Below are 27149 nucleotides of genomic sequence, written 5' to 3'. Positions count from 1 at the left end.
AAGTGTTTAGACACAGATTTTTTACTACACACAAAAACAACTGGGTCGACGGTTCAGAGGGGAGTCACATATATGCAGAGCAGACACACATGAAGTCACCCAAGAGAATCAGCAGGGATGTGATCTCAAGAGAGTCCTCATATACAGTGCCCTCTTTCAGCAGGTTACCCTAACCTGCCACACTGTAATCTGTGTTCATTAATGTCTGGAGGAACATGACACAGGGTTTAAGGTGTTGACTTGACCTCCAAATTCTACAGATTTCAACCTAATCAAGATTCTGTCGAACTTTACCAACGCATGTTTCATAAAATCATTTTAATAAAGCCTGAAGGTTAAAAAAGGTAATTTATTTTCATCTTATCATCTAAATATTTTTACAAAACATTACAAAATATCGAGTCTTTAAAAAGCAGATGTTTCATTCAAAATAAATGCTCAGCAAATGAAAACACATATATAAAAAATTAAATGCATGCATCTGCTCATCTGAACTCAAGATTACTCATTGTTGATCAGATTAAACAAATGACAAGGGATAATGTAGTTTCCCGACTGCTGCAGTCCATGGTCTTCAGTTTCTTATGCTTTGCAGTTAGCCCTCACATTCATGTAGACCTTCTCTGCTGGTAAAGCAAATGTTCAGAATTAGAATGCAAGCAAAGCTATTTAAATACCATGAAGCACTGAGGACTAATGTAAGAATAAAATAATTCAAATAGTTTTTTTATTTCAATAGATGTGGACAAAAGCCAAGGATTTCTAATGTTTGCATAAAGACAGAAAACGTATATTAATTATATTTTCACACTGTCACCTGGTGAGAATATACATCCAACACTTCCTGGTGGGTGATTGCGTGATTGTACACAACTGGCATGAAGGTTACCTGTCTTACATTCAACACAATAATCTTTATTTTCTGCTATATTTTTCCTTGAATGTCATACTTGTATTGCAGAGCATGAGTTCTGTTTATTTTATTATTGCACTAAGTTTCTATATAAGAAATATGTTGACCTAATGGACAATTGCAGGCATATATAGATCTTGGTGGGGCTAACAAAGCATGATCGCAGGGTAAAGGCAAACTCTTACACGATACATCCACAGAACAGGTGACTGTTTTTTGAAATGCACGAATTATCAGTGGCTCCTGAATTGAGTATTTCTGTAATCTGACAAAGGTATATATGAACTACTTGAAATGTTACCATTCTCCTTACGCTGTCTTCGCCTGCTAGCGCAGAAATATGTGATGACAACGACAAGGACAGTGAGGGCCACGTCGCCGACGATCACACCGGTTAGTGTTGCAGGTTCAATTTTGTAACAGGAACTGTTTTCTTTAGGAGGGTCTAATTAAGGAGTGAAAAAATATCACCAGATTGAATAGTCACCTTATACACTATGTGTGTGTGTGTGTGTGTGTGTGTGTGTGTGTATGTGTGTATATATGCAACCGGTCTTCTAAGAAAATACTGATTATGTACAGAGTAAAGTGATTGAAATGTGAAATGAAGGGATAAAGAATTCAAACCTGTAATAGCCATGGTCTTCTCTTTAGTGAGCGGTAACATGGAGACGAGGCAAAATGAGAATTAGTGATTACTGTCAGTGGCACATAAACAGGCAGAACTGAAAAAAGTGTCTGTTACTGCAGAAGGAGCCGCTTCTTTCCACTGTTAGGGTGCAAAACTGCACTGTGGTCTTTTGCACAGACCTGAGGGAGACCAGGAAGCGACAGTCTGCTAACAGGGGGTAGGTGTGAAAGTCATTCACTCACCGTAGAAAAAAAGGAACAAGAACGCGGGCAATAAAATCCTCGCCATTTCCTGCCAGTTTCTAAAAACCTCTTCACCTGACAATTACCTGTAAAGCAAGATAGCAGGAAAAATTCAACTTAAGGCTTTAAAGTTAAGAACACAACAAAGAAAAGCGATTGCATCTAGGATTACACAAGATCGCCAAGCGTTGTAATCGGTACAACCGACACGATCTACACAGTGCCTTTATAATTTGAATGCAATACCTTTAAAACGGTCTCTGTGGGCTGAAGGCCATTCATGGAGGGCCTATGGGGGGCTGAGAAAGGCTCTTGTCTAAATGTCAAGTGAGTCAGATAATCAGTAGGTGGGTGCTGGTAAAAAAAAAAAAAAAAAAACCCTCCACGTGGGTTTATTCAAATCGCTGTGCATTTCACGTCGTCCTTACCTATTTAGTATGTTGCATTATAAAACGCTGGCGCAATTATAAACCACAGTTGCATGAAATTACATCCAATACATACTTCAAGTCACGCGCACGAAAACATTAGTAATAACTTACAGAAAATAATAATGTGATATAAGGTTTTTTTTTTTTTTTTTTAAACTGATAGTGGATATGATTCTATCACACGTCTCTGCCAATGTTTGTATAGGTGGCTGTATTTGCGAGTATTTATTCATCAGCAATGAAAAGCGACGCCTAAAGCATCTTACCTCGGTTCTGTGCCGCGGGCGTCTGGCGATGTTTGTCGTGATGCGCGACCTTAAGAAAGTGACGCCTTTTCTGCTCACGCACGTTCCTGCCACCGAGTCCCGGAAAATGATATCACGAATAAGGCGAAAAGACGAAGACCGAGAGAATTCGCACCTCATGTTTATTCGGAAGGGCGGACCTGTGGTGGTAAAAAGTTACGAGGCTGAACTTTGCGTCTTATTCGCCTTTTCCGGTCCACCTTAAAAAAAAATTAAGATCCTGACGTTACGCTAAATGGCCAGTAGAGGCTGCTGTCGCTCCACTCTCATGGTTGCTACAGTCTATTCCTTTACTTTACTTTACCGTACTTTACTTTACTTTATTTAGCAGACGCTTTTATTCAAAGCGACTTACAAGAGGAAGACACCGGTAATTCTCGTTCGATTTCTATAGAATATTGAGTTTACAAACTAAGAGCCCTGATAAGGCTCAACTTGTCAGCGAAGAGCATGCTCAGAGATTGTTAAGTGTTAGACGAAGAAAAAATTATAATGTATATATACATTTTTGTTTTTGTGCAATGGGTACGCGTGTTAGATTTGTCTGTAATAATTTTTGAACAAGAGGGAGAGACCTGCTTCTTAAAAGTGGTGGTAGTCTCGGCAAGTCGTGTGGAGGAGGGCAGGTTGTTCCATTTACATTTACAGCATTTATCAGACGCCCTTATCCAGAGCGACTTACAATCACTATTACAGGGACAGTCCCCCCCTGGAGCAATTTAGTGTTAAGTGTCTTGCTCAGGGACACAATGGTAGTAAGTGGGATTCGAACCCGGGTCTTCTGGTTCATAGGCGAGTGTGTTACCCACTAGGCTACTACCACCAGCCAGGTACAATGACAACAGAGTTGATTGGAATCGGAGACCCCGTGAAGAAGGATTTTTTTAGTCTCATTTCATTTGCTGATCTGAGAGGGCGTGCAGGGGTGTATCTAGGTACTATTGTATTGATGTAGGAGGGCGCAGTTCCATTTACAGCCCTGTAGGCAAGCATCAAGGATTTGAACTCAATGCGAGCAGCTACCGGGAGCCAGTGGAGGGAGGTAAGAAGAGGTGTAACATGGGTGTATTATGGCTGATTGAAGACGAGACGGGCTGCCATATTTTGGATCATCTGGAGTGGTTTTATGGTGACTGCAGAGGCTCCAGCCAGGAGAGAGTTACAATATTCGAGTTTGGAGATGACCATTGCCTGGGCGAGGAGCTGCGTAGCCTGTTGCGAGAGAAAAGGCCTAATCTTGCGATTCCGTATATTCCGTATATTTTAAAGCAAACTAATGACATATTTCAGTCTTTAATAATTGAAACTGACCACATGCGATTTGTCCCCTGCCCATTGTCTGTTGTTTATACCCTCGCTGGGAATAAAGGCTTGTTCCCCCACATAACTCCTTACATCCCAGGTCATTTATTTCAAAATAAAACGGGGGGATGGGTCTTGCAGTCTGATACCATGCAGTTCCCGAACTATTATGACAGTATTAGACAGTCTAATATGACTACGGAGCAGAAACACACCCCTTTCTATTGGGCAGGCCTAGCGGGTAAGGATGTGGGCCCGTAATCAGAAGGTTGCTGGTTCGAATCCTGAACAGATTCTGCTCCCAGGGCTGCCCACTGCTCACAAAGGGTGATGGGTTAAAAGCAGAGGACACATTTCCTTGTGTCACTGTGTGCTGTACTGTGTTTCACAATGACAATCACTTCACTTTTACTTTCAGAATGCTCTAAATAGTCCCTCTGTAGGACAGGTTACCAGTTCAAATGAAGCAGACTTAAAATGTGTCCCTTATTCAATTCCACAGAACACCAGTTACTCAAAAAACAATATACAATAATACTGACACACATATAAAACAATTAATTACACTGAACCACATTTAACTACATTGAAAAAAATTATGTCCTGAATAGTACCACCTTCATTGTCCTGAAGGGGCACTATCAACACAAGTGTCAGGGGAAGTTTGTGACTCTATGATGCCATCTTGTGAATGAAAGCTATGGGGGATGAAACTAGCCTCTTGTAATACAACTTAATTCTGTAATATGTCCTACTGCATATAATAAAATGGGATTAGACAGCAAAGCTCCTTTTTCAAAAAGAAAAACTTCATGTTTTTATTTTCGGGGTACAGAGTGAATTCTTGAGTTCAACAATCATGAGTACAAATGAGCACATTTGCGTCAGCATCTTTAAGAAAAATAGGAAAAATAGCAACACTATGGTTTCATCGCAGAATTATTGCACATTTCAGCTGACTCTGCACTGTTTTTTATGTTAATATCTATACAAGATATATTTGGACATACTAGCAATGTCTAGCAATACTTCCAAGCAAAGAAGCCCAGACATGGAACACCTTTATGCTAAGCACAAAAATGTTAGTGGAGCATTAAATGCAGTGCAAAAAAAAAAAAAATACAGTTGGAAGAGGAAAGAAAGAGCACTGCTCAGGAAACTGAGCCGAGAATAAGGGCATGTTGCAAGAAGGTGGGAGATCAGGAAGTTCAGTAGAATTCAGTGGCATTCAGTAGTCCGCTGACCGGGACTGCTTTACCTTACGAAGTTGCACATCAGTCCATCTTGGGGATAATGAGTAAGAACAAGACATTGTTCCCAGCCTGTTGAGATATGTGTGCGGGATGTTTGCTCTCCAGGTTCTCCAGTCTCCAACACCACCCAAAAGGCAGTGGATGGTGTGTGAATGGTTCGGTTACACCCTGCAATAGGATGGCACCCTGTCCTGTTGGAATTCCTGATTCATCCACGGATTCATACAAGGAACGTGCAAGTCAACATCATCACCTGTGGGCGAGTCTACAACATAATAACTGATACATGGACACACAATCCAAATCACTGAATTTCCCAGGACACCAGGCACAAGAAACGTGATACACTGCAGCACAGCACACGGTGCACACAACCAAATGTCCTCTGCATTTAACTGATGAAAGGCAACCGTAGAGCAGTGTGTGGGGACAGTACCTTGCTCAGAGGCACCTTGGTGATTCTGGGTTATTTTGTGGTAACGTTTCGATTATGGGTCCGCTTCCCATAACATATGCTGTGATTTCATGTTGAAAAGCCTCATCAATCATGAACAGCCTTATGATTGATTCTAAATCAATTGAAGTTTATAAAAAAGTTTTACATACATTTTCATTTATTGTGTGTTCATACAGCCATGCAATTTACACTGGAAAAACTATTCAATAAATAATAATTATAGCGATATAAATTTGAATTTGTTCAAAAAGACAGCCAAGGAGCTGTCTTTCTAGCTGTCAGGCTAAATATGTTAGTATCCAAGTGGGTAAGACACTCGCCTAAACTAGAATACCACAAATTCACAGGTTACTACCATTGTGTTACTGCCACTTAACCCTGAGTGTCTCCTGTTCCTGTAACAACTGATTGTAAGTCACTCTGAATAATTCCCTAAATGTAAATATGATGTGTTTTTGTTATTTTCTGGTTTTGTTCTTTATTAAGACCTTTATTTAGTTTATTGTTTATTTTGTTCTTTAGTAATATTAATGCTAAGATAGATCATTCAATCGATCAATAGATATGGACAGATAGCTACATCAACACAGTGTTCTTTAGTGGAACCAAGATCATGTGCTCAACATACAACAAAACCACACATCATTTCCTTTCTGAGATGGTATCAGCCTCCATTGTGAATGAGAAGGTGATGGGTATGTGAGGTTTTCTAGTGCTCTGTTTCCTGTTGTGCATCTGTTGTCTGCCTGAACCTGTCACATGTCGGAAAGGAGCTAGCGGAAAGGTGCTCCCTCATGCAACACTGGAAGATTCCTTTCACTTGAAAAATAGCATAATCACAATTTCAGTGAAAAATGACAGCAGTCTACCTATTGTTAATTAGACGTCTGATGTCAGAGGCAGCGTGTCAGCAGCACAAATAATATATGTAAACCAATAAAAGTAATGCTTGGGGCATTTGTCAGGTGCATTGTATGCTGTCCTGTTTTGCACAGTTGTGATTGTTTAGCACTTGTGTACAAGTCCATTGTTCATTGTGTCCCGCTCTGTCTGTACAGTCATACACTACCAGTCAAACTCATTTTTGGGTCTTGTATTTTTTACATAACATCATAGGATTCATGGAATTTGGCTGGCCCCCCTATCCAAAGCGACTTACAATGTGCTTTACTACAAAAGCACACACAACTTTTATACTTTGCTTTTATAGATTTTATACATTATAGAACAAAACTGAAGGCTATGAAATAACACACGAGTTAAAGCACTGATTCATCAAAAAAAAATTCCTGCTGCAAAAACGACTAAATATGTTTCTTGCAGTATATTCATCAAAATGGCCACAAAGTAGGTGCATCCAAACTAGTTTAGTTAAGTAATTATTAGTAGTGTATTATTAATTATTAGTAGTGTAGTTCTGAAATAATAATAAAAAAAACTCTGAAATTGTAATGACTACTAAAAAGTGAAAATGACAATAATTTCACTGGGCTTAAGAAACACTGCTGTGTTATGAAATAAAGAGTACATTTACAATAATCTAAAAATCTTTTAACGTATTGGTCTATGCCGGTGCACACTGTAGTAGACGGATGAAATGTCAATAAAATCATGCTGGACTCTTGGGCTGGAGCGAGCCCAGGGAAAATTAGCCACAGGGCATCAGCTTACAATTTTTAACAAAACGTTTTTTTTTCAACGCAAGGCTTTGGGCAAACGCACACTTTGTCAACCATATCGCGCAATATCTGGAACGTCCTGCACGCCCAGCCAAGTCCGAGTCCAAGTCCAACACATGTCAACAGTGCGCGCGCGGCGGGTTGGTCGAGGCCGCGTCCAATCACGGTCCGCGATGGGCGGAGCCAGCAGGCAACGTGCCGTGTTGTGTGTGTATGTGTGTTGTGTGTGTGTGTGTGTGTGGATACGAGCGTTGCCGTCAGTAGCACCGGCACGAACCGACGGGGGAGGACCGCGCAGCGAACGACACGAGAGAAACGCGCCGACCGGAGCCTCGTTCTCACCGCTACAGCGCTGAAAACTACAACAGAACCAGGGACACGGACATGCACTGGCCGAAATGTGAGTCGACGGTTCGTCCCGTCCTGCTTGCTCGTGTGCTCGTACAGCACAGTCTTCTTTATTTACAGCGGAATGACTGGGTGAACGCGTTCGTAACTCGTTCACAACGCGCATGTTATCGTGCCATCGTCCCGCTCTGTCGCGGCGTCAGCTCCCCGTTCAGAGTTTGCGTGGTGTACATTACGCCGGGGCTGTAAAGGCAACGTATTTGCTTACTTCTGTGTGTGTTCGTTTTGTTTCATACGTCGAATTAAAATGTTGGCGGTCCGCGGACGCGTCACGAGAGTTCCTCTTTCTGGGTGGAGCTCTGCGCCTCACGGCGCTTTGGAATCCCCGACCGCCCACGGCCGTGACTCAGTGGCCAGGGATTTCCACCGCCGAGAGGGCATCCCAGTCACATCTGTCAGACATTGTAGTTTGATATTTCTGAAAGATGGAGCACGGAAATCGGATCGTGTGTTCAGAGACAAAACAGTGAAGAAAATGTTTGTAGTGTTTGCAGACATTTCGTGGAGCTTGACTGAAATCGTTCGATTCATCGGCCAGTTTTTAATATGTTGGCTAAATTAGTCACTGACCCAGAAAATTACGAGGGGAATTTGTCAGATCTCTGGGATAAACTACGCTTTGTGTCACCTCTTTGAAAAGTGCTCATGCTATGTTTGCTGATTGACAGCTGACATGCTATGCAAATGTCTTTATACTTATTTTCTTGGTTTCTTTGTACTGTTTCCTGTGGCAGAGTGAAAGCAGCCTTTCAAACCCGCTGGGCCTCAGAGTTGTTCCGCATTCTACTCTGTTGACATATTTGCATGCATGTACTATTCATGTATTTGCCAGATATGCCACCTGCCACTTCTTATGCATCACTGGTCAGGCTTTCCCTTCCAGTGACTGCTCCCTCCGCCACCGCACCCTGAGGCATTCCCTGCTCAAATGTGCACTGACCACCTACACGGTCTTATGTTTGATAAAAATGGGTATGAGTGTTGTCATTTTTTTTTTTATCCACTGGAACAGTGTACCTACAGTGTGAGTTAACATTGATTCTCTGAAAAGCCTCTTGTCTGTCTGTAAGCAAACTCAATTAAACATTTTTGATGAAACAAAATGAAAGTGAAACACTTTTGAGAACTACTTTAGAAGTGAGAAACCTTCTCAAACGTTTTGGTATTCCTTGGTTTCGGATATTGATTACTACACTTTGCTCATGGAAATGTCTGACTGGCAAGGCTCACAGCAAATGGGTTCTGGCCTAGTGTTCAGCGACAGACAGGAAGTTGTGTGGTTTCACCACAGAGAGCGTAATGGAGGAGGAAGCAATCATAGAAAGTTCTGTAAGAACATCCTGCACAGAAATGTTTTTCTTGTGCAGGTAGGCCTGACCTCACCATTTGCTTTCCTAGTGGAATACCTTCCTAATAACGTTGTCTGTGAGCATTATGCTCCTTTCATGGAAATTTCTTTCAGGTCACATTTAAATTTCAAAGAAATCTTCCCCTCCTTCCTGGCCACATTAGTGCAACAACTGGAAACGTCAGATATTGGTGACTAATGATAGGAAAGAACGCATTTTAGAAGCAGAACAGCAGCTAAGAAAATGAGAATTGGGAATTCACAGGACTGGGAATATACAAGTGAATTGAAAATGAAAAAGAAAGTGTGTGTGGGTGATCAGGCGTGTATGGGTATTACCTTCTTAAATTTACTACTGTTCTTGTAATATTGTGATTGGGACTCTGTCCCAGAAGGGGGGGAAAGGGCCACCTGTGCCGTTGAGTCATGTCACACTCGTTGTTTTTAAATGAACAAGTGATATCACAGTGATCAGTCACTTTATCCAGAGCGACTTATAATCAGTAGTTACAGGGGACAGTCCCCCTGGAGCAACTTAGGGTTAAGTGTCTTGCTCAGGGACACCATGGTAGTAAGTGGGATTTGAACCTGGGTCTTCTGGTTCATAGGCTTGGTTCCACTGGACTGCTACCACCCTGACTAGCCAAATTTGCACTAAAAGTACACGTGCGTTGCGCTCTTTCAGACTAGTGACCACTTGCTAAATCCGCAGTCAGTGCAAAGCCCTTGTGCTGCTCCTGAACACGTTTTCTCTGAAAAGACTGACCACATTACTTTACTTTACTTTACTTTACTTTACTTTACTTTACTTTAGAAAGTCAGTTATACCGAAGATGAGTCCTCCTCTACCACCACCAGTAGCTCTACCCAGATTCAGTGAGTTTGAAGAAATGTCTTCAATCTTTTTGGCATCAGCTCTAGCCACAGATACATTCCCAGCTAAACTTTTCAAACGGATCTTTGGATGCATTGGTCAAGACATTTATACGCTCCCACTTAGCCAAATCATTACAGATAACGGTGTCTCATTTCACTGTTATGCTGATGAAACCCAGCTGTACATGCCACTAATACCAAATGATACCCACAGACTACTTGAATGTTATGACCATATCAAACGCATGATGGCAAGCAATTTCCTGCAGCTTAATATAAAAAAGACCGAGGTCATTCTTTTTGGACCTTCCACAAATGGAACTTCGGTTCTGGAACTGACCACTCCTCTCTCCACTTTGATACAGCCTTGGGTCAGGAATCTTGGTATCATTTTCGACGCTGAGCTCCGCTTCGATAAGCGAATGAACTCCTTTGCTCCGAAACTCGGGAATGCCTTACCGCTGTACCTCAAACTCTCTCCACCCATCTTACCCTTTAAAAAAAAAACAGTTGAAAACATACCCAGGCATTCTGAGATTGAGGTTTTTATTTATTTTATAATTTATTATGTTTAAAAACATTTTTTTTATTTCTTTATTTGTTGTTTTACTCTTATTTTAGGTTAATTTTATCCTCACCCATTGTTTTATTCAGTGTATTATTTCTCATATGTACAGCACTTCTGTTTTTGAAAATGTGCTTTATAAATAAATGTATTATTATTATTATTTATTATTGGTGAACAGTTCAGAAGTGATCGATGCCATCACCGGCACGCTGTTGTCCTGTTGTCCACAGCACCAAAGGAGAAGCCGTGTTACCCTCTTCCCACAGTGAAGAAGCTCCTGGAGCAGAAGAGAAAGCGAGAAAATTCCTCAGCTTCGCCTACCTGTGCTCAAGTGCCAGTCACTTTTGCTCCTGCTGCTGCTCATCCAGTGAGTGGAGATTTAACATCATTGCATAGAGTAAATAAATGGAGTTATTATGAAAAAGAAATCATTTAATAATGCTGTCCTAAACACATACCCTGGGACTGTGTAGTATATCTGTTTTAGTGCTCCTGGGTGATTAAAATGTGGGTATATCAAGAAATGCATGTTAACATATCAGAGAAACAGTGTTGTTCGACCATTGTTTAATTGTGCACTGTGGCTATTGTCTAGCTGAATCTTGTTTTTATGTTCCACTGCAGGAGTCCTCTGAATCAGCACAAGCTGCCGCAGGAGGTACGTCAATGTAGTAATAAATGCATTTCAGTGAATGTGGTCATCTTTTTTTAATGATCAGCATGGACAACCTGTTTGGTGCTCTTGGCGAATGCCCCCTCTGGAACCCCTTCCCCCAACACACAGACACACAGAAACATAAAACATAGGAATTTTTTGTTGTAAAACCTGTTACTCAATCATATTGAATTCCACCAGATAAACATACATTTTCTTGTCCATCTTTAATCAATGTAAATTTGAAGTCTGTGAGCAGGTTATTAGACAGTTGACTAAATGTAATGCTTCTCTCTTTTTCAAGCCACTGCCAGCAATTACTCAGACATGGGGGCTGTTGGCTATGAACAGTGGGACTTAACCAGCATTCATCAGCCCTCTACAGCTCTGCACCAGAGTGGCCAGTTATTCCCCATGGCAATGGGTTTCTCCTTCAGTCAGAGCCCAGCCTTCAACCAACCTGCCAGCTTCAGCTATAGTCAGCAGCACATGCAGGGCTACCAGACCCCCACTACGAGTCAGCAATATGTAAGCAGTACTACAGCTGTTTCATATATCAAGTTACATTTAAATACCAGTAAGAACAGGTAAAATGTGGTATGCACATTTTATAGTTCTATATTTACAGCCCTTAATAAAGCAAGAGAGAACAGATATACAAATACTGAGACTTCTGAACATTTTGTTCATTTCACATGCTGATAATAATAATAATTTCAATCCAATTCGAAGTTGCAAATAGAAGCTAATTTTTCAGATTAGTCCTCTGACCATAATTGAACAACTTTTATCTGCAGTCTGAATGTCCAGTCACTGCAAGCCTCACTGGCATCTCCCACAATGAGCCTGTGGAGAACCCAGTGTACACCTGGGACTCAGGAGTCAGACTTCAGGGTAATGCCGCCTCCAGCTTGGACCATTTCTGTGGTCAGATGGACTTGAGGAAACTGCAAGAGGCTCAGCTGTTACTCCGGCACATGGATTACACCTGGCAAGATGATGAGGGGGACACGTGAGTTGGATGTTTTACTTGTGTTATTAGTTCTATGGCACTTACTTTGAATCGAAAATAACACCTAAAACTCGTTTTCTTCAAGGATGCTGCACATCTACACAGCCAAAGGCCAGAGAGAGTACGCCTATGCTGCTGCTGAAAAACTGAAGCATTTGGGAAAGCTGGATTCAAAAGAGCACAAGGGAAAGGTATGTCATTATTTGGCTATTTTGTTTGAGTTTTAGACATTATAACCATATAAATGTAATAACTAGTGGTTATGAACCCTTGTGCTTCTCAGAGTGCGCTGCTGGTAGCAGTTACAGCCAATCATCCATCCATTGTGCACGATCTACTCTCATTAGGGGCAGATGTTAATATATGTGATAACAAAGGACAAACCGCCCTTCATCTTGCTGCCACATATGGCTTCCCTGAGGTCATGCAGGTAGAAGACCTCCAACATCGTCTGAAATATGTTTGGAAACCATTACGTTAAACATAGATAACACTAACGGCTTCTTCTCTTTTGTAGTGTATTTTCTCCATGGGGCTGAAAATTAACCTTGAGGCTCGCAATTTTGAAGGTACAATATATAGAACATCTGTCCTCTACTTGTAGTTTGAACTGAACCCCACCAAGCTGGAATTTAATTATTTCCTTCTCGCTCCCTCTCTTCACACATCGCTTTGAACTGAGCAGGACTTACTCCACTGCACTGTGTAGCTATCTCTCACAGTGCAACAATGAAGGCCATGGCAGCTTCCTCATCCACATGGGTGACCGATGGCCTTGCTGAGAAAAAACTTGTGTGCCTGCAGCTCCTGAGGAATGCTGGAGCCTCTTTGACTAGTCAGGTATGGCTGTCAGACAAATAGTCTGTTCTGTTCCGTAAAATATTACTGCATTTATTTGGTTATAAAAGTGAATGCATTGTTCACTTAGTATCCACAAATGGAACTATTCTATTGCAGGAAGTCAAAAGTAACAAGACAGTCCTTCACTTGGCTGTTAAAGAAGGAAATATCAGCCTTGTCCATCATCTTTTGAGAATCTGCCCAGTAGAGATGCAGTTCATTATCAATGTAAAGGTGAGGATGACTGAAAAGAAGTTGATCTCTGTTTTAAAGAACGATTCATCGGAACAATTATTACATAAAATTGAAAATAACATGATGACTGGAAATAGTACACAGTCATTATCTCATAAAGATTATAGTATAGCCAGCCTTAATTGTAGATAAGTAACCAGGGGCGTGTTTCCCCAAACCATCATTTAGCTATTTACCTATTTGGACCCATTCAGTTGCTCAATCCAACTATGTGGGATTACAATAATTGAAATCTTAAAACACTTACATAAATTGTTCTGGATATGAGCATGTGCCAAATGCCATAAATGTTTATGTAAAATGTGTAATTATTTATACTTGTGATAATAATACTCAACAGTGGTTGTATGTAGGCCCTAAAATTCAAATCTCACTGTGTAACTCTGCAAACCCAGGCACATGGTCACACAGCCCTCCATATGGCTGCTGGCCTTCATAGCAGCCCACATCAGGAAGAGTTGATCTGTCTGCTGCTGAACCATGGGGCAGATCCCAGCATTCGGAACCTGGAGAATGACCAGCCGGCACACCTGCTGCAGAGTGGAGAACATGGAGAACAGGTAAGTTTTCTCCAAATTACCAAATCAATGCACTTAGCTGCTGTTCTAACCCACGTCATTTTTACACAAATGTCATTAGCTACCCTGATTTCAGAGATTTACTTGCCTTGTTTTCTTCCAGCTTAAACTCATTCTGAAGAGGAAAAGTGCCTCATCTAGACGGCGTATCACGTCCTTACAGGACCAAGAGTGACCCGGACTACTTTTAAGTCCCTGTGTGTATCCGTTATCTGTTTCTAATGGAGGTTAACCTAATTCATTGGACATTACTGAAAGGCGTAGACATTCAAAAGAATTATGTGTATACCATATATCAGCCATCAGTGTTTAATATCTGGCCAAATAACCATTGATGATGAGAATGTTGGACCATTCCTAACTCAGCAATAAGTTTGAAGGAGAATGGGATTTTTCCCATGTCCCATTTCCACATACACTGAAAATGTTTTGATTCAGATCGCTAATGCCATCTGATTCAAAGTAAATGGGTTAATATAATTGATCTTGTTTTTAAAAACCTTTCCCAATTTAAGCAATTTATAATTTTGGTCAAGCAATACTATTTTCTCTCTCTGATGTGTGTGTATAACTTATTGAGGAACTTGCCTGATACTGTCCATATGTATCAATTATATATTTAAATTGGCATATTATCAGATTTCAGAGCCTTTGTTGTCCTATGAATGCAGCCTTGCCTCCACAGACAAGGGATCTTTCTGTATCTTCTTGTGAGGATTTTCAAGCAGTTCAGCTCTCAATTGTTTAGAGTGTTTGCTTATTTCAGATATGTAGGTTAATGTGTGTGTAAAGAAAAAATACATTACACCAAGCTAACTGACTTTACCAACTAACTAAGGATCATGTGTAAAGCTAACATACTCCTCCAAAGACGGGAGGTTTTGTCCTCTGTAATTTCTGTGAAATTGTTGATGTTTACAGCTTCTTACTGAATGTACCAGCTTCACAAGCTTTATCACCATAATCTTTATTGTACAAACCATATTGGTTTATAGAAGAGTTGCAGTAAGCTCATCATACACTGCATCAGTGTATGAAAGCTAAACACTTCATTGTATTTATTTGTTCCTTTCTATTTAGAGATTTCAAATTTCACCGTTTGATAACATGTCGAAGGACAATGCTTAAATTATTGCATTGCTGCATTATCTCAGCCGCTGCTTTTGTATACAGTGTCACATTTTACAGGAACTGTCTCCTGCACTCATTACGCTAGATTGTTTCGTTACTCACACTTACTCATCACCAGAGTAAAGGTCATGGTGAGTCATCCTAGCTCAGTGTTTTTCAGCTGTCATCCACGAGTATATAATTGTACCTCTTTGCATTGATTTTAATCAACTAGCAATGATCTAAATTTTTTTTTGTAGGATTTTTCAGAGAATACAGTTTGACGTATGAGCCAGAAACACGATGTTCCATAGAGCTAGGTATCTACATTTATATTTACAATTATCCATACAGCAATTATCAGACGCCTTTACCCAGAGCGACTTACAATCAGTAGTTACAGGGACGGTCCCCCTGGAGAGGGCCAGTGTCTTGCTCAGGGACAAAATGGTAGTAAGTGAGGTTTGAACCTTGGTCTTATGGTTCAAAGGCAAATGTGTTACCCACTTTTATTCAGAAATGTTATAATAAGTTATTAAAGTAATTATAAGTAATTAAGTTATTAGAGTACTTTTTTAATTAAACTAAATTCTAACACAATGTCGCCATTTTTATATATTTTCATTTACAGGGAGAAAAGCCTTTTCTTTTTGATATAACAAGATCAGTTGCACAGTTGACAAATGGAGAGTTGCTGTATTTTGTGTTAGTTTATCTGGGCTGGTACATATATGTATCTCGTCTTAGCTCTACAGTGGTAGTAATAAAAAGCACATTTTAACAGATGTTTTCCATTATTTAACTAAATCTGCAGTCTTTAACTGTGCCATTAAAATGAACGGAATGAATATATTGTGGATGAAATTATATTTCTTATCAGTGAAACCACTGATGATTTTATCCATGCTTTGAAAATTCTGTTTAAATTCACAGAGCATGAGCCAACAAATAAACAATGTGTATATTATTATAGACATGTTCCATTGTGCAGTGCTGCAGAAAGACAGGACTGTTTTACGTCACTTGTATGTTTATTTGAGGTTATACTTGGACAGAATAAAGAATATCAGTGTGTTTGAAACGAATCGGTGTGGGCTTATGTTGTCATCACTGCAAAAAAAATAAAATAAATCCCTCAAGTTATCTAATTATCTAATGATCATCAATGATTGTTTTAATGTTAATGCTACTAACAGAGTGAATAAGATCTTACATACAGATTCCATACACTTAAATTGAAAATGCAGAACATCATGTACATACAATCAGTCATACAAGATTATGACAATTAAGGCTTTATTCAATCTATACTGAATTAAGCCCTTAACTCCTGTTGGTTGTTGGTAGAACAAAGTAGTGACAATTAAAATGTTTGCTGTGTAAAATGCTGAAAGAATACGAAAAAATAATCGGACTTTTTGTCTTTGAATTATTGCATTTTTCGTTGCAAGGAAATTATTTTAACATATGGCGATATGAATTGTATAGAAAAAAATTATAAACATTATCTGAGAACAGTCATATCTGTTGATTTTAAATAATTTAGATGATTATTATACAACCATGGTGATGATAAAACATGAATAAACCCACAATTCCTCTAAATTACTGGAATTAACAAGTTCCAATGACTTTTGTGTTTTTAAAGACTTTAAAAACATGCTTTGGCTAAGATATTTGCGAACAGAAACCTGGAACAGAAAAGACAGGCTGGCCAGGGTAGGGGTAAGAGACTCCAGGTAGCAGATTTCCAGTACATTAAGCCCATTCTCTCTCATGTCCGGTGTAGTCCCACTGACCCACCAACTTCCATCTTGCTCATATGGTCTGAGGAGGAACTGCATGAGAAAGAGGGCAGTGAGAGAGAATATAAAAAGTATTACTGGTTGCGTGTGTCTTTAGGTTTTTGTTCTAACAGTCTATTGAGACTCCACTAGGAATTATGCATTTGTTTAGTACCTTCTGTCTTTGGTACCTGGGTCCCTTCCACTGGACTGGACCTAAAGAGTTGAATAACACAGTTACACATTTTATACAGAAGTATGTAAAAGGGGTGACAGTGTAGGCGTACTCCCACATGCAAACCTAATGTCCACAAAATCTGTCAAACACGCTAGACTGACCTGAATTATTCAATAAATACATACATAATGCATAATAATTTCCTCATTAGCAGAGTATTTTTGGAGAGCGAGTCGAAGAGGCCACATGCTGCTTGCTAACAGGACACTGTACACATTGCCTTGCCATGGATTTAAAATAACTCACCAACTGACTGTAAATTTGTGCTTTTCAAGTCAGTTATGTATGAATGGAAGGGCAATGTTCATTATACAGTGTTTTGACTGTAATAGGGGGAGGGGGGAGCTGGATTAATTTTCATTTTAACTTCTAGCATCTCGATGAGTGGATCGGCTTTAATAGAGGAGGCTTAACATTTCCCTCAGAGGGGCGAAGGATTCACTTTTTTATTAGGTTCCACACCCTTCATCCAAGACAACCCACATGCACAGTGCAGCTCTGCAGGCATGTGCAAACTCTTACTTGGACGATTTTGAGCATTTGAATTTTTTACCTGTCAAAAGCAAACAAAAAGATACAACCAGAAATAAATGAATCAAATAAAAGGATCAAAGTGAGAAAGAGATAACGCAAAGGTGACCGGTGCTCATCATTCTGAATATGATAATAATGAAAAAATAACAATAGTCATGAAAATGTAATTGAAAAACAACAGGAACACAACATGCAGAGTGCCCTTCTGTGGTCATGGGCGCTCTGTGAACAAGTCAATCAGAGAGAGAAAATAAAAAGAAAAAGACATTTTTATGCATCATAATGTGAGGTCCGTGTGACGCATACTTACTCAGTGCTATGAGGATGCCCGACACAAACATGACCACCGCCAGGATGACCCCTGTGGTCCGCAGTGTCTCGTAATCTGTGTGAAGCCACAGCCGTGAGACGTTTCAAATTCTTCCAAGAGATGCCAAATGATCAGACTTACCGTAGTGGAAGGCACTTTGGTCAAATTCTATAAGAGAGAGATGACAAGCCACATAGAAATATATATTAAAAAATCAAATGTATAAGCTATATTCAAGTTTTTTTTGCCAATTATATATATATATATAAAATTATAAATTATTTCTCCTCGCTTTTTTGCTGCGACGTTTGCTCATATGAACCTCCTGCTTTTCCAGCCTATCGGTTCAAATCGACTTCATGTCCACCATCGGTGACGCGCCCTCGGATCGTGGAGGGAGCGCGCGCGACAGAAGGCGGGGCGAGACTGCGTGGATCCGCGGTGCGGCAGTGAATCCTGCTGGCACAGTGGGTCCAACCCCCCCCCCCACCCCCCACCCTCCCACACGGAGACCCCGTCCCGTGGGTCGATGAATGAGCGGCGCTTTTTCCCAGTTTCGGGTGGTCAGCAGCACACACACAAAAAAAAATATCCCCTTTATTACAGTGCGCCGGAGGAAATGGTTTTGACATCCGTGACCGTATTTTTGTTGGTCGACTAGTTGGAATTACGAAAATTAAATGCGGCGGGACTGCGGCTTTCCGCTGCTGAGACGCCGGATCCGTGGAACCCCCTCCGTCCCCGCACCGCACCCCACATCTGTACACTGGACTTTAAACCAGTTTTCAGCTTCTCTCTTTATTTATCACCCGATGGCCGAGGAGAGTGGAACTTCCCCGCGCCGGGAGACCCCACGTAGGTCAAAGCGACGGACGACTTTACGACTTTAAAGCTGAATTCGTATCTCTGCGCTACTTTTTTTTTTTTTTGTTCGGAGTTAAAGACGCCAAACCTGCTGTGGACTCCATATCCGCGGTGGACGAGGGTGCCGGGCTGCGGAGCGGCTCTTCCAGTCCGAACGGCGGGGGATGCGGCGGGCGGATGAGCCGGAGGAGCCGGAGCGTCGCAGTAAAACGCTGCGAGCACAGCGCCCCCCAGCGGCGAGGGCCGCCAGCGGCAGGCCCGCATGTGGAGGAACGCGGTCCCCCCAGAAGGGCGAGGCGGTGCAGACGCTGCGGTTTGAGCCCTTTGTGCAGGAAGCTAACGTGAAAATGCAACGTGTAGCATATTTATATAAAAAATAAAAACGATGTAATTGAAGCTCTCTGTCGATTTACACACTGCACAAGTAAAAACAATGTACTGACTCCGACAGCCAGTAGTCCAGTTGTAAAAATAAATCGGGGGGGAGTTTTATCGTTTATCAGCCATATTTTGTGCTGATGGCGGTGCACGTGCCGGTGCACATTAAGCAAAACTATACGGTGATGGTTAAAAGCAGAGGACACGTTTCGTTGTGTCACCGTGTGCTGCGCTGCAGTGGATCACAATGACAATCACTTTCAGTGTTGGTGAGAGGATGTGGATGATGTTTCTTTTTTTTGATAATCTTGTTGAGTCCCCGGTAGTTAATGCAGGGTCATAGCCCTCCGTCCTTTTTGGATACGGAAAAATGAAACTCGCTGCTGCCAGTGAGGTTAGAAGGTGGATGATACCATTCTGTAGGGCCTCAGTTATGAAGGCCTGGTATTTAGCACTGCCTGTCATGTTTTATTTGATGTTGCTCTTGTTACTCTCGCACTGCCTGTCTTGCACGGCCTGTCTCCCATGTTTTTGCACTCTTATGTAGGCGGTTTGTCGATGTTCAAACCCCACTTACTAACATCGTGTATAATTCGTATTATTCTCCCATCCTAAAACATCATGCATGGTGGGGATGTTATATGTCAGATACCAAGATTTACTCCCAAAGAAGTCGGGTCTTGAACGCTGCACCGCGATTGTAGTTAAAGGCGGCTTCAGAACGGTGTTTTTCAAGGCACTTGAGCACAAAAATTTACAGCGTCGAGGATTGACTTTATGCTTCTTTCTTTTTCTCACCCTAAAAAATGCGGCGTGTACATGCCGATTATTGTGGCCCTGTTGGCCTGCCGTAGTTGAGGTCGTCTCGTAGGAAATTTGGTAACATAGGCTTAATATGCTTTGCCACGTTCGTTTTCATATTATGGCACATAATACAACCTAGTTTTAAGAAACCCTTTTGTGAGGTAGAACATGTTCAAAAAATGTGGCCCAGCAGGCCTGGCGAGGCTTCCACTATTTGGCCTGATGGATGGAGATGAGGTTTTGGTGGTCAGTCCATACCAGGAAGGTGATGTCTTAACCCTGCAACCAGTGCCGCCACTCCCCTAGACCCCACTTGATTGCCAGCACTTCACAGTCCCCCACCCCAGTCCCCAAATATAAGAAACCATTGTAGCTGTTTCAGTGTCGTGGGTGGGGATACCAGATTCTTGGGATCCATGGCCACACCCTGGGGTGAGATGGTAAAGCCTAGAAACGTGGTGGAGCACTGGTGGAAATGACATTTTTCCAACTTAAAGTACAGTTGTTGGGCAAGCAGTATCTTGGTCACTTTTCTTGTCCAGGGAACGCATACACCTAACATGTCCCAAAGGCAGGCGCATTGTAAAACCCGAACAGGATGACCAGTTTTTCATAATGTCCAGTAGGGGTGATGAATTAGTCGCCCTCTCTGATGCTGGTTATAGGCCAAGCGCCAAGCTCCCCAGGCGCCTGACATGGCTGCCCACTGCTCACACAGGGTGATGGGTTAAATGCAGAGGACAAATTTCACTGTGTGCACCGTGTGCTCTGCTGCTGTGTATCACAAGTGACAATCACTTCAATTAAAAAAAGGGCATCTGGTAAATTAATGTTTGTATTTCTCATGATCGTGAATGAGGGAGGACGGGCACAGAAGGATGGAACAAAAAGGGGGTTTATTGGACAATAAGGAAGAACAAAGCTGCAATGTCTGTGCTGAACTGTTCCCCAGTCTTGCCTTCGGCTTCCTTATTCACAGGATGCTGCAGTCGGAATGCTCCTGCAGGATTTCAGCCTGTATGGGTCTGTTCCCAGACCTACTCCCAGGGGCACCGGACAATCTCAGTTCACATATATCTTCCAACTATACATGCAGGTTGGACACGGATAGGTGATGGAGGATGCCTCCAGATCAGGCGGGTTTTTATTCAGCCTCAGTCACACGCACCTGTACCTGTAATCTGAAGGGAGTCTGAAAAGTGAGCAATGACACGCAGTTACTCCAATCCTAGTACTCTGGAGATGGGGGGATGGAGCCGGCACAGACGTGAGAGTATTATATATTTATTTAGATGTTAGATGGTTGGGGAAGGGTGCATTGAGAAGGATATCCGGCATAAAAATTTGGCCAGATCTTTGTGCAGACAACCAGCTGTGGCACTGTGGCGACCCCATAAAGGGAGAAGCCAGAAGAAGACAACTCATTTTGCGGTCTTCTAGTTCATAGTCGCTACCACCCGCATGCCATAAATTTAAGCTGCCCGTATCCAGAATTATGTAAGAAGTAAGCCCTGGTCAGAAAATTGGGCGATCACCAAGTAATAATAATAATGTTGCTAATGTAAATAACAAAGTTAATGAAGTAATTATAAAACCATAGTTGTTAGTCTAGTGTGTATTTATTTGATACCTCAGAACAAATGAGATATGTCTACCAGGTCGTTTGGCAATTCACATGTGCTGCACAACATACAAAAAAGAACAATCCTTGTTTAACCAGGAAAATACTTCAGTTGCAGCCTTGCATAATGAGTTTAGACACAGTATTATTAATGTGCATAAGAATGCATCAGCCTCTCAAGCAGGGCCACATTGAGTTATAACTATACAACAAATAGGGGGAAAAAACAGAAAGAAAAGGAAAATGTAGTTTAGCAGAATCAGACTGAATTCTGAATATATTCTTCTCTGTTGAAGATGGTTGATGGTCAGTCACTCAACATCGTGGCTTGTGTTGGTTAACCTGCCCCCTCTTGGCAAACTTCTGTATGAATAGAGACCCCACATGTATGATTAAAAATGCAGCACCAGCAGCCAAAAATACAATTCTTACATGCACAATACTGTTCGAATGTTCAGGGTCATTCAGAATTAAAATGAATAGAAAAATCAGAAAGAAAAGTGTAATAAATAGTCAAAATATGATGTTGAAGACTATTTTAAATGATTTTTCAATCAGTGCAAATTTCTAAGTGAAAGACCTGAGTTAACAAGCATTCCATTTGAACCTTTTTGACATCTTTTTAAATGCACCAAACAAGGACATTTTAATTAACCCTAAACCTTTGAACGATTTTTTTTGCACATTTTAATGTAATTTTACTCACGGATAAATTTTAACTGCCGTGCTTTACTTCCCATCTGCACAAAAAATCAATGTGTATAATAAGATTGTGTTTAAAAGATGAAAGTCACTTCACCATGTTGCACTGTGTGAACTCACCCTTTAATCTAGCTGACTCTGGGTCCCCCACAGGCCTTTAAAGACAAAAGGATTTATTCAGAAAAAAAAACTCCACAAGAATGTGTCCAGCAAACTTCTAAATAGTCATAAATTATCTTCAGTGTGTCAGTCTTACCAGTAAGATGTTGAGTGAACTTACCTTGATTGCTGGTTGAACCTGCAGCGGCATTTTCGGCCTACCAGAAAAAATTAATTATATAAAGAGAGATGAGAGGGTGAGAGAAAGAGGTTTGGTCTAATGTTACAAGTAATTAGACTGTGATTGACACTGAAAAGTGAATGAAAAAAATGAAACAGCAAATGCAACATTTCCATGCTTGTGTAGCTCCAACATATGATTAATCTACTCACGTATTAAAATATATTAGAAACATAAGTGAAAATATCTGTTTTGCTTTTAGTGAAGTAGCTCTTCTCTCACAGATAGCAGGGGAATAGCGTGAGGCCTGTGAATAATTTATGGCTTGGTGTTACTTGCAAAGCAGTAGTGACGGGTGGGGCGACAGGCTATCCCACACAGGACAGAGGCCATAACCAGGGTGCGGTATTGGGTGTCTGAGGGGGCTAAGATTGGAGAATTTGCAAGCATGTGCTGGCTTGCGGCCAAGCAAGTCCCAGATCTCAGACTTGTTTATCAAGTTTTGTACAAAGGCGGCACCAGCACATAAAGGTCCAAGTAAAGCTGCATCGAGCAGCGCATGGACGAATAAGACAGATGTGGCAATATTCAGCTGTTTGCGGAGAGAGAAAACACATGCTAACAATTCTAGCAAAACTAAATCTACATTTCTGAACGCAGCATTCCCCAGGTTTTAGGTTTTTAACTACTTATGCATTCTAGCTAAAGGGCAAATTGTTCCATGAGTTGATTTTTTTTCAGCTCCACATTTCAGACATGCTTCAGCATAGCAGCATGCAGATGGCTGCTCCTCCTCGTGTGCAGCTCAACTTTCCAGACTTACTCAGAATGAGGAGGATTCCCATAAGGAAAAGGGTCACTGCAAACACCAGTCCACCAATACGAAGAGACTCGTAATCTGTTGAAGGGGACAGCTGAGTAAATGAGAGCGTTTTAAAGACTTTCTGTTCATGGCAAGCACTGAGTCTCAGTCAGCATTGCCTGGAGTTACAGTCCATTCATGACAGACAGGATCTATGAAATTGCAGAAGAGACAAGAGACGAATTAAAGAAATCTCTACAAGCAATGAAAGGCAAAAGCTTGATCACCCTCCCCCACTGAGGGCGACCGTTTTCCACTGATCCTAGAAAAATGGAGGGAAAAACACGGGCCAGTCCTGACATCCCAGATGTTTTCTAGTTGGGGATGAACTCTGCCCCTGAAAACCAATGTGGACAAACTCCCACTTACCATAATGAAATGGGCTGTCAGGGTCTGAGGGAGGGAGGAGGAAATAAACAAGACAAGTTTAGATCTCAGGCCGGCGACCCTGTATTTTTGGGAGAGACAGCTGAAAATTCAAAAGTTAAAAGAAAGTAACGTGCATACACAGTCACTGTTATCCTCATTCTGCCTTTGACGATACCCACAGTAACTGCACATAAAATGTGAGTTTACAGAAAAGAAGAGCAAATTTCTTACCCTGAGGGTCATCCCCAGCAGAAGCTGAAAAACAAAGGAAAATATTTAAAACGATATTTAAACATGTAAACTATAAAAGTTCAAATGGCACTGAATGAACTGTATATGTCCAGCAGCTGGAGTCACTTTGCCGGCATATTACAGTGACATTTTGGGAAAAACAACCAGCCACACAGCACATGCAATGAACTGCTGAGAAGCACGATACACCAAGGCAGGAAAAACAGAGCATGCATATGATTAATGGACCAGAGATATCAAAATGTCTTAATAAGTGAATCCTGCAAAAGCTGTTACACGCAGGGCTCAAGTCTATTTCTGAAATCTTCACAAGAACAACAATAAATGTCTCTTATTAATAATACCACGCCTGTATTATAACTGGAATCATTTCTCCCAAGGCCACCAAATGCTGTAAACATGTTCAAAATCGTTACCATTTTATAATTCGCTATTCACTGACCTACAATTCCTCAGAACTTCAGAACACACAACTTTAGGAACACACAGGACATGAACAGAAAGGTGATGAGGCAGTAGCTTTGATTACACATTCTGTTCAGATCTTAGAAACAATAAAAAAAAAATTGGGTAGCGTTAGTCATGTTAACATTATGTTAACATTTCTAGTAAAATGTATACCAGGCCAGTTGGTCAGTTTCTCTAGACCCTTGTATTGATATCTATCTTCAGGAACCCTCAAATCAGGCAGTACTTACAAATGATACGCACAATATAGGACTTTACATTGCAAAAACCACTGTGTGACAAACAGGAAAACAATAACCACATTTTAGGTAAAGGCCTTTAGATTCTGACAAACAAAGCTCCTGCTGTTCCCTACTGTCCGGTTATGGTTATAATGTGCAGGGTAGAGCAGTGCACATGATGCATTATTTATGCCAGATATATGAAGCTGCTGATACACTCTTAGGACAACCAAAATATAAAGCAGACAGGCCTATAATTTCACACTACCATGACAGCTGACTTACCCGGCATTTCCCTTCCAAAAGCTGATCCTGTTCACGCATATGTAAACAGACACAGGATGTTAATCCAGCATAGGTGATGCAGGTCTACAAGTAGACCTGGCCCACGACGAGGCCTGAACTAAGCGCTGATGTGACTTATGAATATCCACAATAGTGTAATACGTGTAATTGTGACTGTAAACTCTGTTAATGTGCAGAACCAAATCTGGGAAAAACATTATTCTTCCTAAAGGGCATTTGACACCTGATGACACCATAGAATGCAAAGGACTAGGAGAATGGTTATGTCATGGCGCACATACTTTTAAAACTCTTGAATTGAACTATGATAGTACACATGCAGTCAAACATTTCAGTTCCATTTGATCCCAGTTGTCTAGAAACAGTATGGTATCAGAGTAAAGAGTCATTTGAAATCTGATTGGTTTGCCTCATAAGGTTTGATCCTCGAAAGTCCGTGGTTTCTGTAGATGCGATTTGCCAAAAGAGCACAATAAAAGGAATTTTTGTCTCCAGGAAATTTGAAGTTGCATCACTAGGGACAATTTCTTTCACATGAATAAATAAAAATAAATAAAAATTTACTCACCAAAGGCAGGGACGAGACAAGTACAAAATGCTATCACAACAGAGAGAGCCATGGCCTCTGTGAAAAAATAAAAAGCAAAATTGCCAGATCACACCAACCTTCAACTGCTCAGGAACTTCACACAAACACACCAGTTCTTGAGTGAATCTTCTAATAGTCCATGTAGAACAACCTTTTTGCAGGAAGTTTTGTGAATTTTTATTTGTCAAAACAGCTCTTACAAACCCAGATGGTCCTTGAGCTGAACAAACAGAGGAGCTGTCCTAAGATTTATACCTATCTAAGCAGGACATGGTCAGTCTAGACTCACTTGGCAAACCTTTAGAAGACCATTAGGTGACTAAATGGATGGTCTCCTGAGAAAGCAAAGAGGGCTCTATTTCAGTACTGGCACTTGTTGGGTTGGGGTACTGAGGTTACACTCTATTTGATATTTGGTCAATGAGTTAAGGTACAACTTGTATTAGAACCATTTAAAGGTTGCCTATTTCCATGTAAATTATGTTTTTTTCACTGAGCATTTGCACAAACCCCCCTTTCACACACACACGGATGGTAGAATGCACGCTGTCGCATTGGAACTGTGCATTATAATGCACAAACGTCACCCACGGACATCCTTTGCAGATCCAAATACTTTCCCAACTTCCACAATTCTCCAAAGTCCCGCATAAATGCATTGACAAACTGATGGACAAACTGATACAAACAAATCAAAATCTGATTTCACGCTTGAAAACTCTTGTATTTAACTTCCTTGAGCTGTCGAAAAAAACACTTACCTTCCTCAAGCAGCACCCAGAAAGGCAACAAATATTTACAATATTTTCTTGCTCCTTGAATGAACGAATACGCCCAGACCAGTTAAGCCTCGGGATTGGTGCCTCTGACTGGAAAGACTGGATATTTGTTGTGACTCGAGTTTATACTGAATTCTTCATCGGGTTGCCGATGTTTCCCTGGAAGCCGCTGGGAAGACGCCTGCGAGGAGCCCAATGGAGAGATCAGCTCACAGCAGTCGCGGCGCAGCGCGGCGCAACACTCCAACTGTTGCAACACGATGTGCGCACTAAGTACCAATATTACGGGCTGCGCACTTAGTACCAATATTACGGGCTGCGCACTTAGTACCAATATTACGACTGTCCGCTCAACATCGCGATGGGACTGATGTCGCAACTCGCTCGGAGCACGTCGTTGTGCACGTTGCCTGGTTTAAAACGTGAAGTGAAACCTCCATATTAACACATGCTTTTCGATTTTTTTTATCTCTCTAAATGCTGTTAATACGTCTGTGTGGGATATTGCTATACTCAGAAAGCGCAGCATGCCACAACATGTTGGTTAATTTAACAACACATTGCAAATTACTGTTTTCAGTTATGCATTCAGCTTCTTTTGTGCCTGAAGCTGTCCTCAAATGCTTTTGACTCTCACATAATTTGGGATTTTAGTTCTTAATGACGGTGCCTATTTGGCACTTGTTGGACCCCTGCAGAATAAAATTGGGGCCTGATGGTGTTGCATGATGGATAAGTATCTGGCTGTATTTCTAAGCGATGATACACCATTAATAACCAACCAAAAGTCCCAAACTTGTACGGAACTTCCACCATGCTTCACTGTTGCTTGCATACTTCACAGTTGTACTGCCCTCCTGGCCTTCTGTGAAAATTTGCCTTCTGCTTCAGCCAAATATTTAGAAATATCTGAAATCTTTATCTG

General features: G+C 41.2%; 3 protein-coding genes across 6 annotated transcripts; 1 reads left to right on the top strand and 2 right to left on the bottom strand.

Moving 5' to 3' along the window:
• Window positions 1–7475: 7475 nt before the first annotated feature.
• Window positions 7476–15803, top strand: nfkbid (nuclear factor of kappa light polypeptide gene enhancer in B-cells inhibitor, delta). The gene is made up of 12 exons (XM_028981096.1): window positions 7476–7613; window positions 10644–10780; window positions 11038–11071; window positions 11373–11596; window positions 11866–12080; window positions 12166–12271; window positions 12364–12510; window positions 12598–12649; window positions 12766–12920; window positions 13038–13154; window positions 13571–13735; window positions 13857–15803. Exons 1-12 carry the CDS (start codon window positions 7598–7600, stop codon window positions 13926–13928), a joined length of 1440 nt encoding a protein of 479 aa, XP_028836929.1. The 5' UTR covers window positions 7476–7597; the 3' UTR covers window positions 13929–15803.
• A 129-nt stretch (window positions 15804–15932) lies between these two features.
• Window positions 15933–18798, bottom strand: fxyd7 (FXYD domain containing ion transport regulator 7). Of its 2 annotated transcripts, XM_028981436.1 has the most exons (6): window positions 18682–18798; window positions 17871–17897; window positions 17730–17804; window positions 17408–17438; window positions 16823–16863; window positions 16559–16701 (listed from the first exon to the last, which is right to left on the bottom strand). In XM_028981436.1, exons 1-6 carry the CDS (start codon window positions 18695–18697, stop codon window positions 16682–16684), a joined length of 210 nt encoding a protein of 69 aa, XP_028837269.1. In that variant the 5' UTR covers window positions 18698–18798; the 3' UTR covers window positions 16559–16681. The 2 variants fall into 2 exon arrangements, with proteins under 2 accessions (XP_028837268.1, XP_028837269.1); XM_028981435.1 differs by lacking the exon at window positions 17408–17438 and having other exon boundaries at window positions 15933–16701.
• Window positions 18799–20654: 1856 nt separating this feature from the next.
• Window positions 20655–26483, bottom strand: fxyd6l (FXYD domain containing ion transport regulator 6 like). Of its 3 annotated transcripts, XM_028980127.1 has the most exons (10): window positions 26207–26483; window positions 25425–25481; window positions 24836–24862; window positions 23841–23864; window positions 23610–23633; window positions 23202–23276; window positions 22379–22415; window positions 22219–22253; window positions 22103–22136; window positions 20655–21759 (listed from the first exon to the last, which is right to left on the bottom strand). In XM_028980127.1, the coding sequence occupies exons 2-9, from the start codon at window positions 25474–25476 to the stop codon at window positions 22126–22128; spliced, it is 285 nt and encodes a 94-aa protein (XP_028835960.1). In that variant the 5' UTR covers window positions 25477–25481; window positions 26207–26483; the 3' UTR covers window positions 20655–21759; window positions 22103–22125. The 3 variants fall into 3 exon arrangements, with proteins under 3 accessions (XP_028835960.1, XP_028835961.1, XP_028835962.1); XM_028980128.1 differs by lacking the exon at window positions 23610–23633; XM_028980129.1 differs by lacking the exon at window positions 24836–24862.
• Window positions 26484–27149: the final 666 nt, after the last annotated feature.

This window comes from Denticeps clupeoides, chromosome 5 (genome assembly GCF_900700375.1).
Source record: "Denticeps clupeoides chromosome 5, fDenClu1.1, whole genome shotgun sequence".
Lineage (NCBI taxonomy): Eukaryota > Metazoa > Chordata > Actinopteri > Clupeiformes > Denticipitidae > Denticeps > Denticeps clupeoides.
Note: the sequence above shows the minus strand (reverse complement) of the source record. Positions and strands in the feature narration are given on the sequence as shown.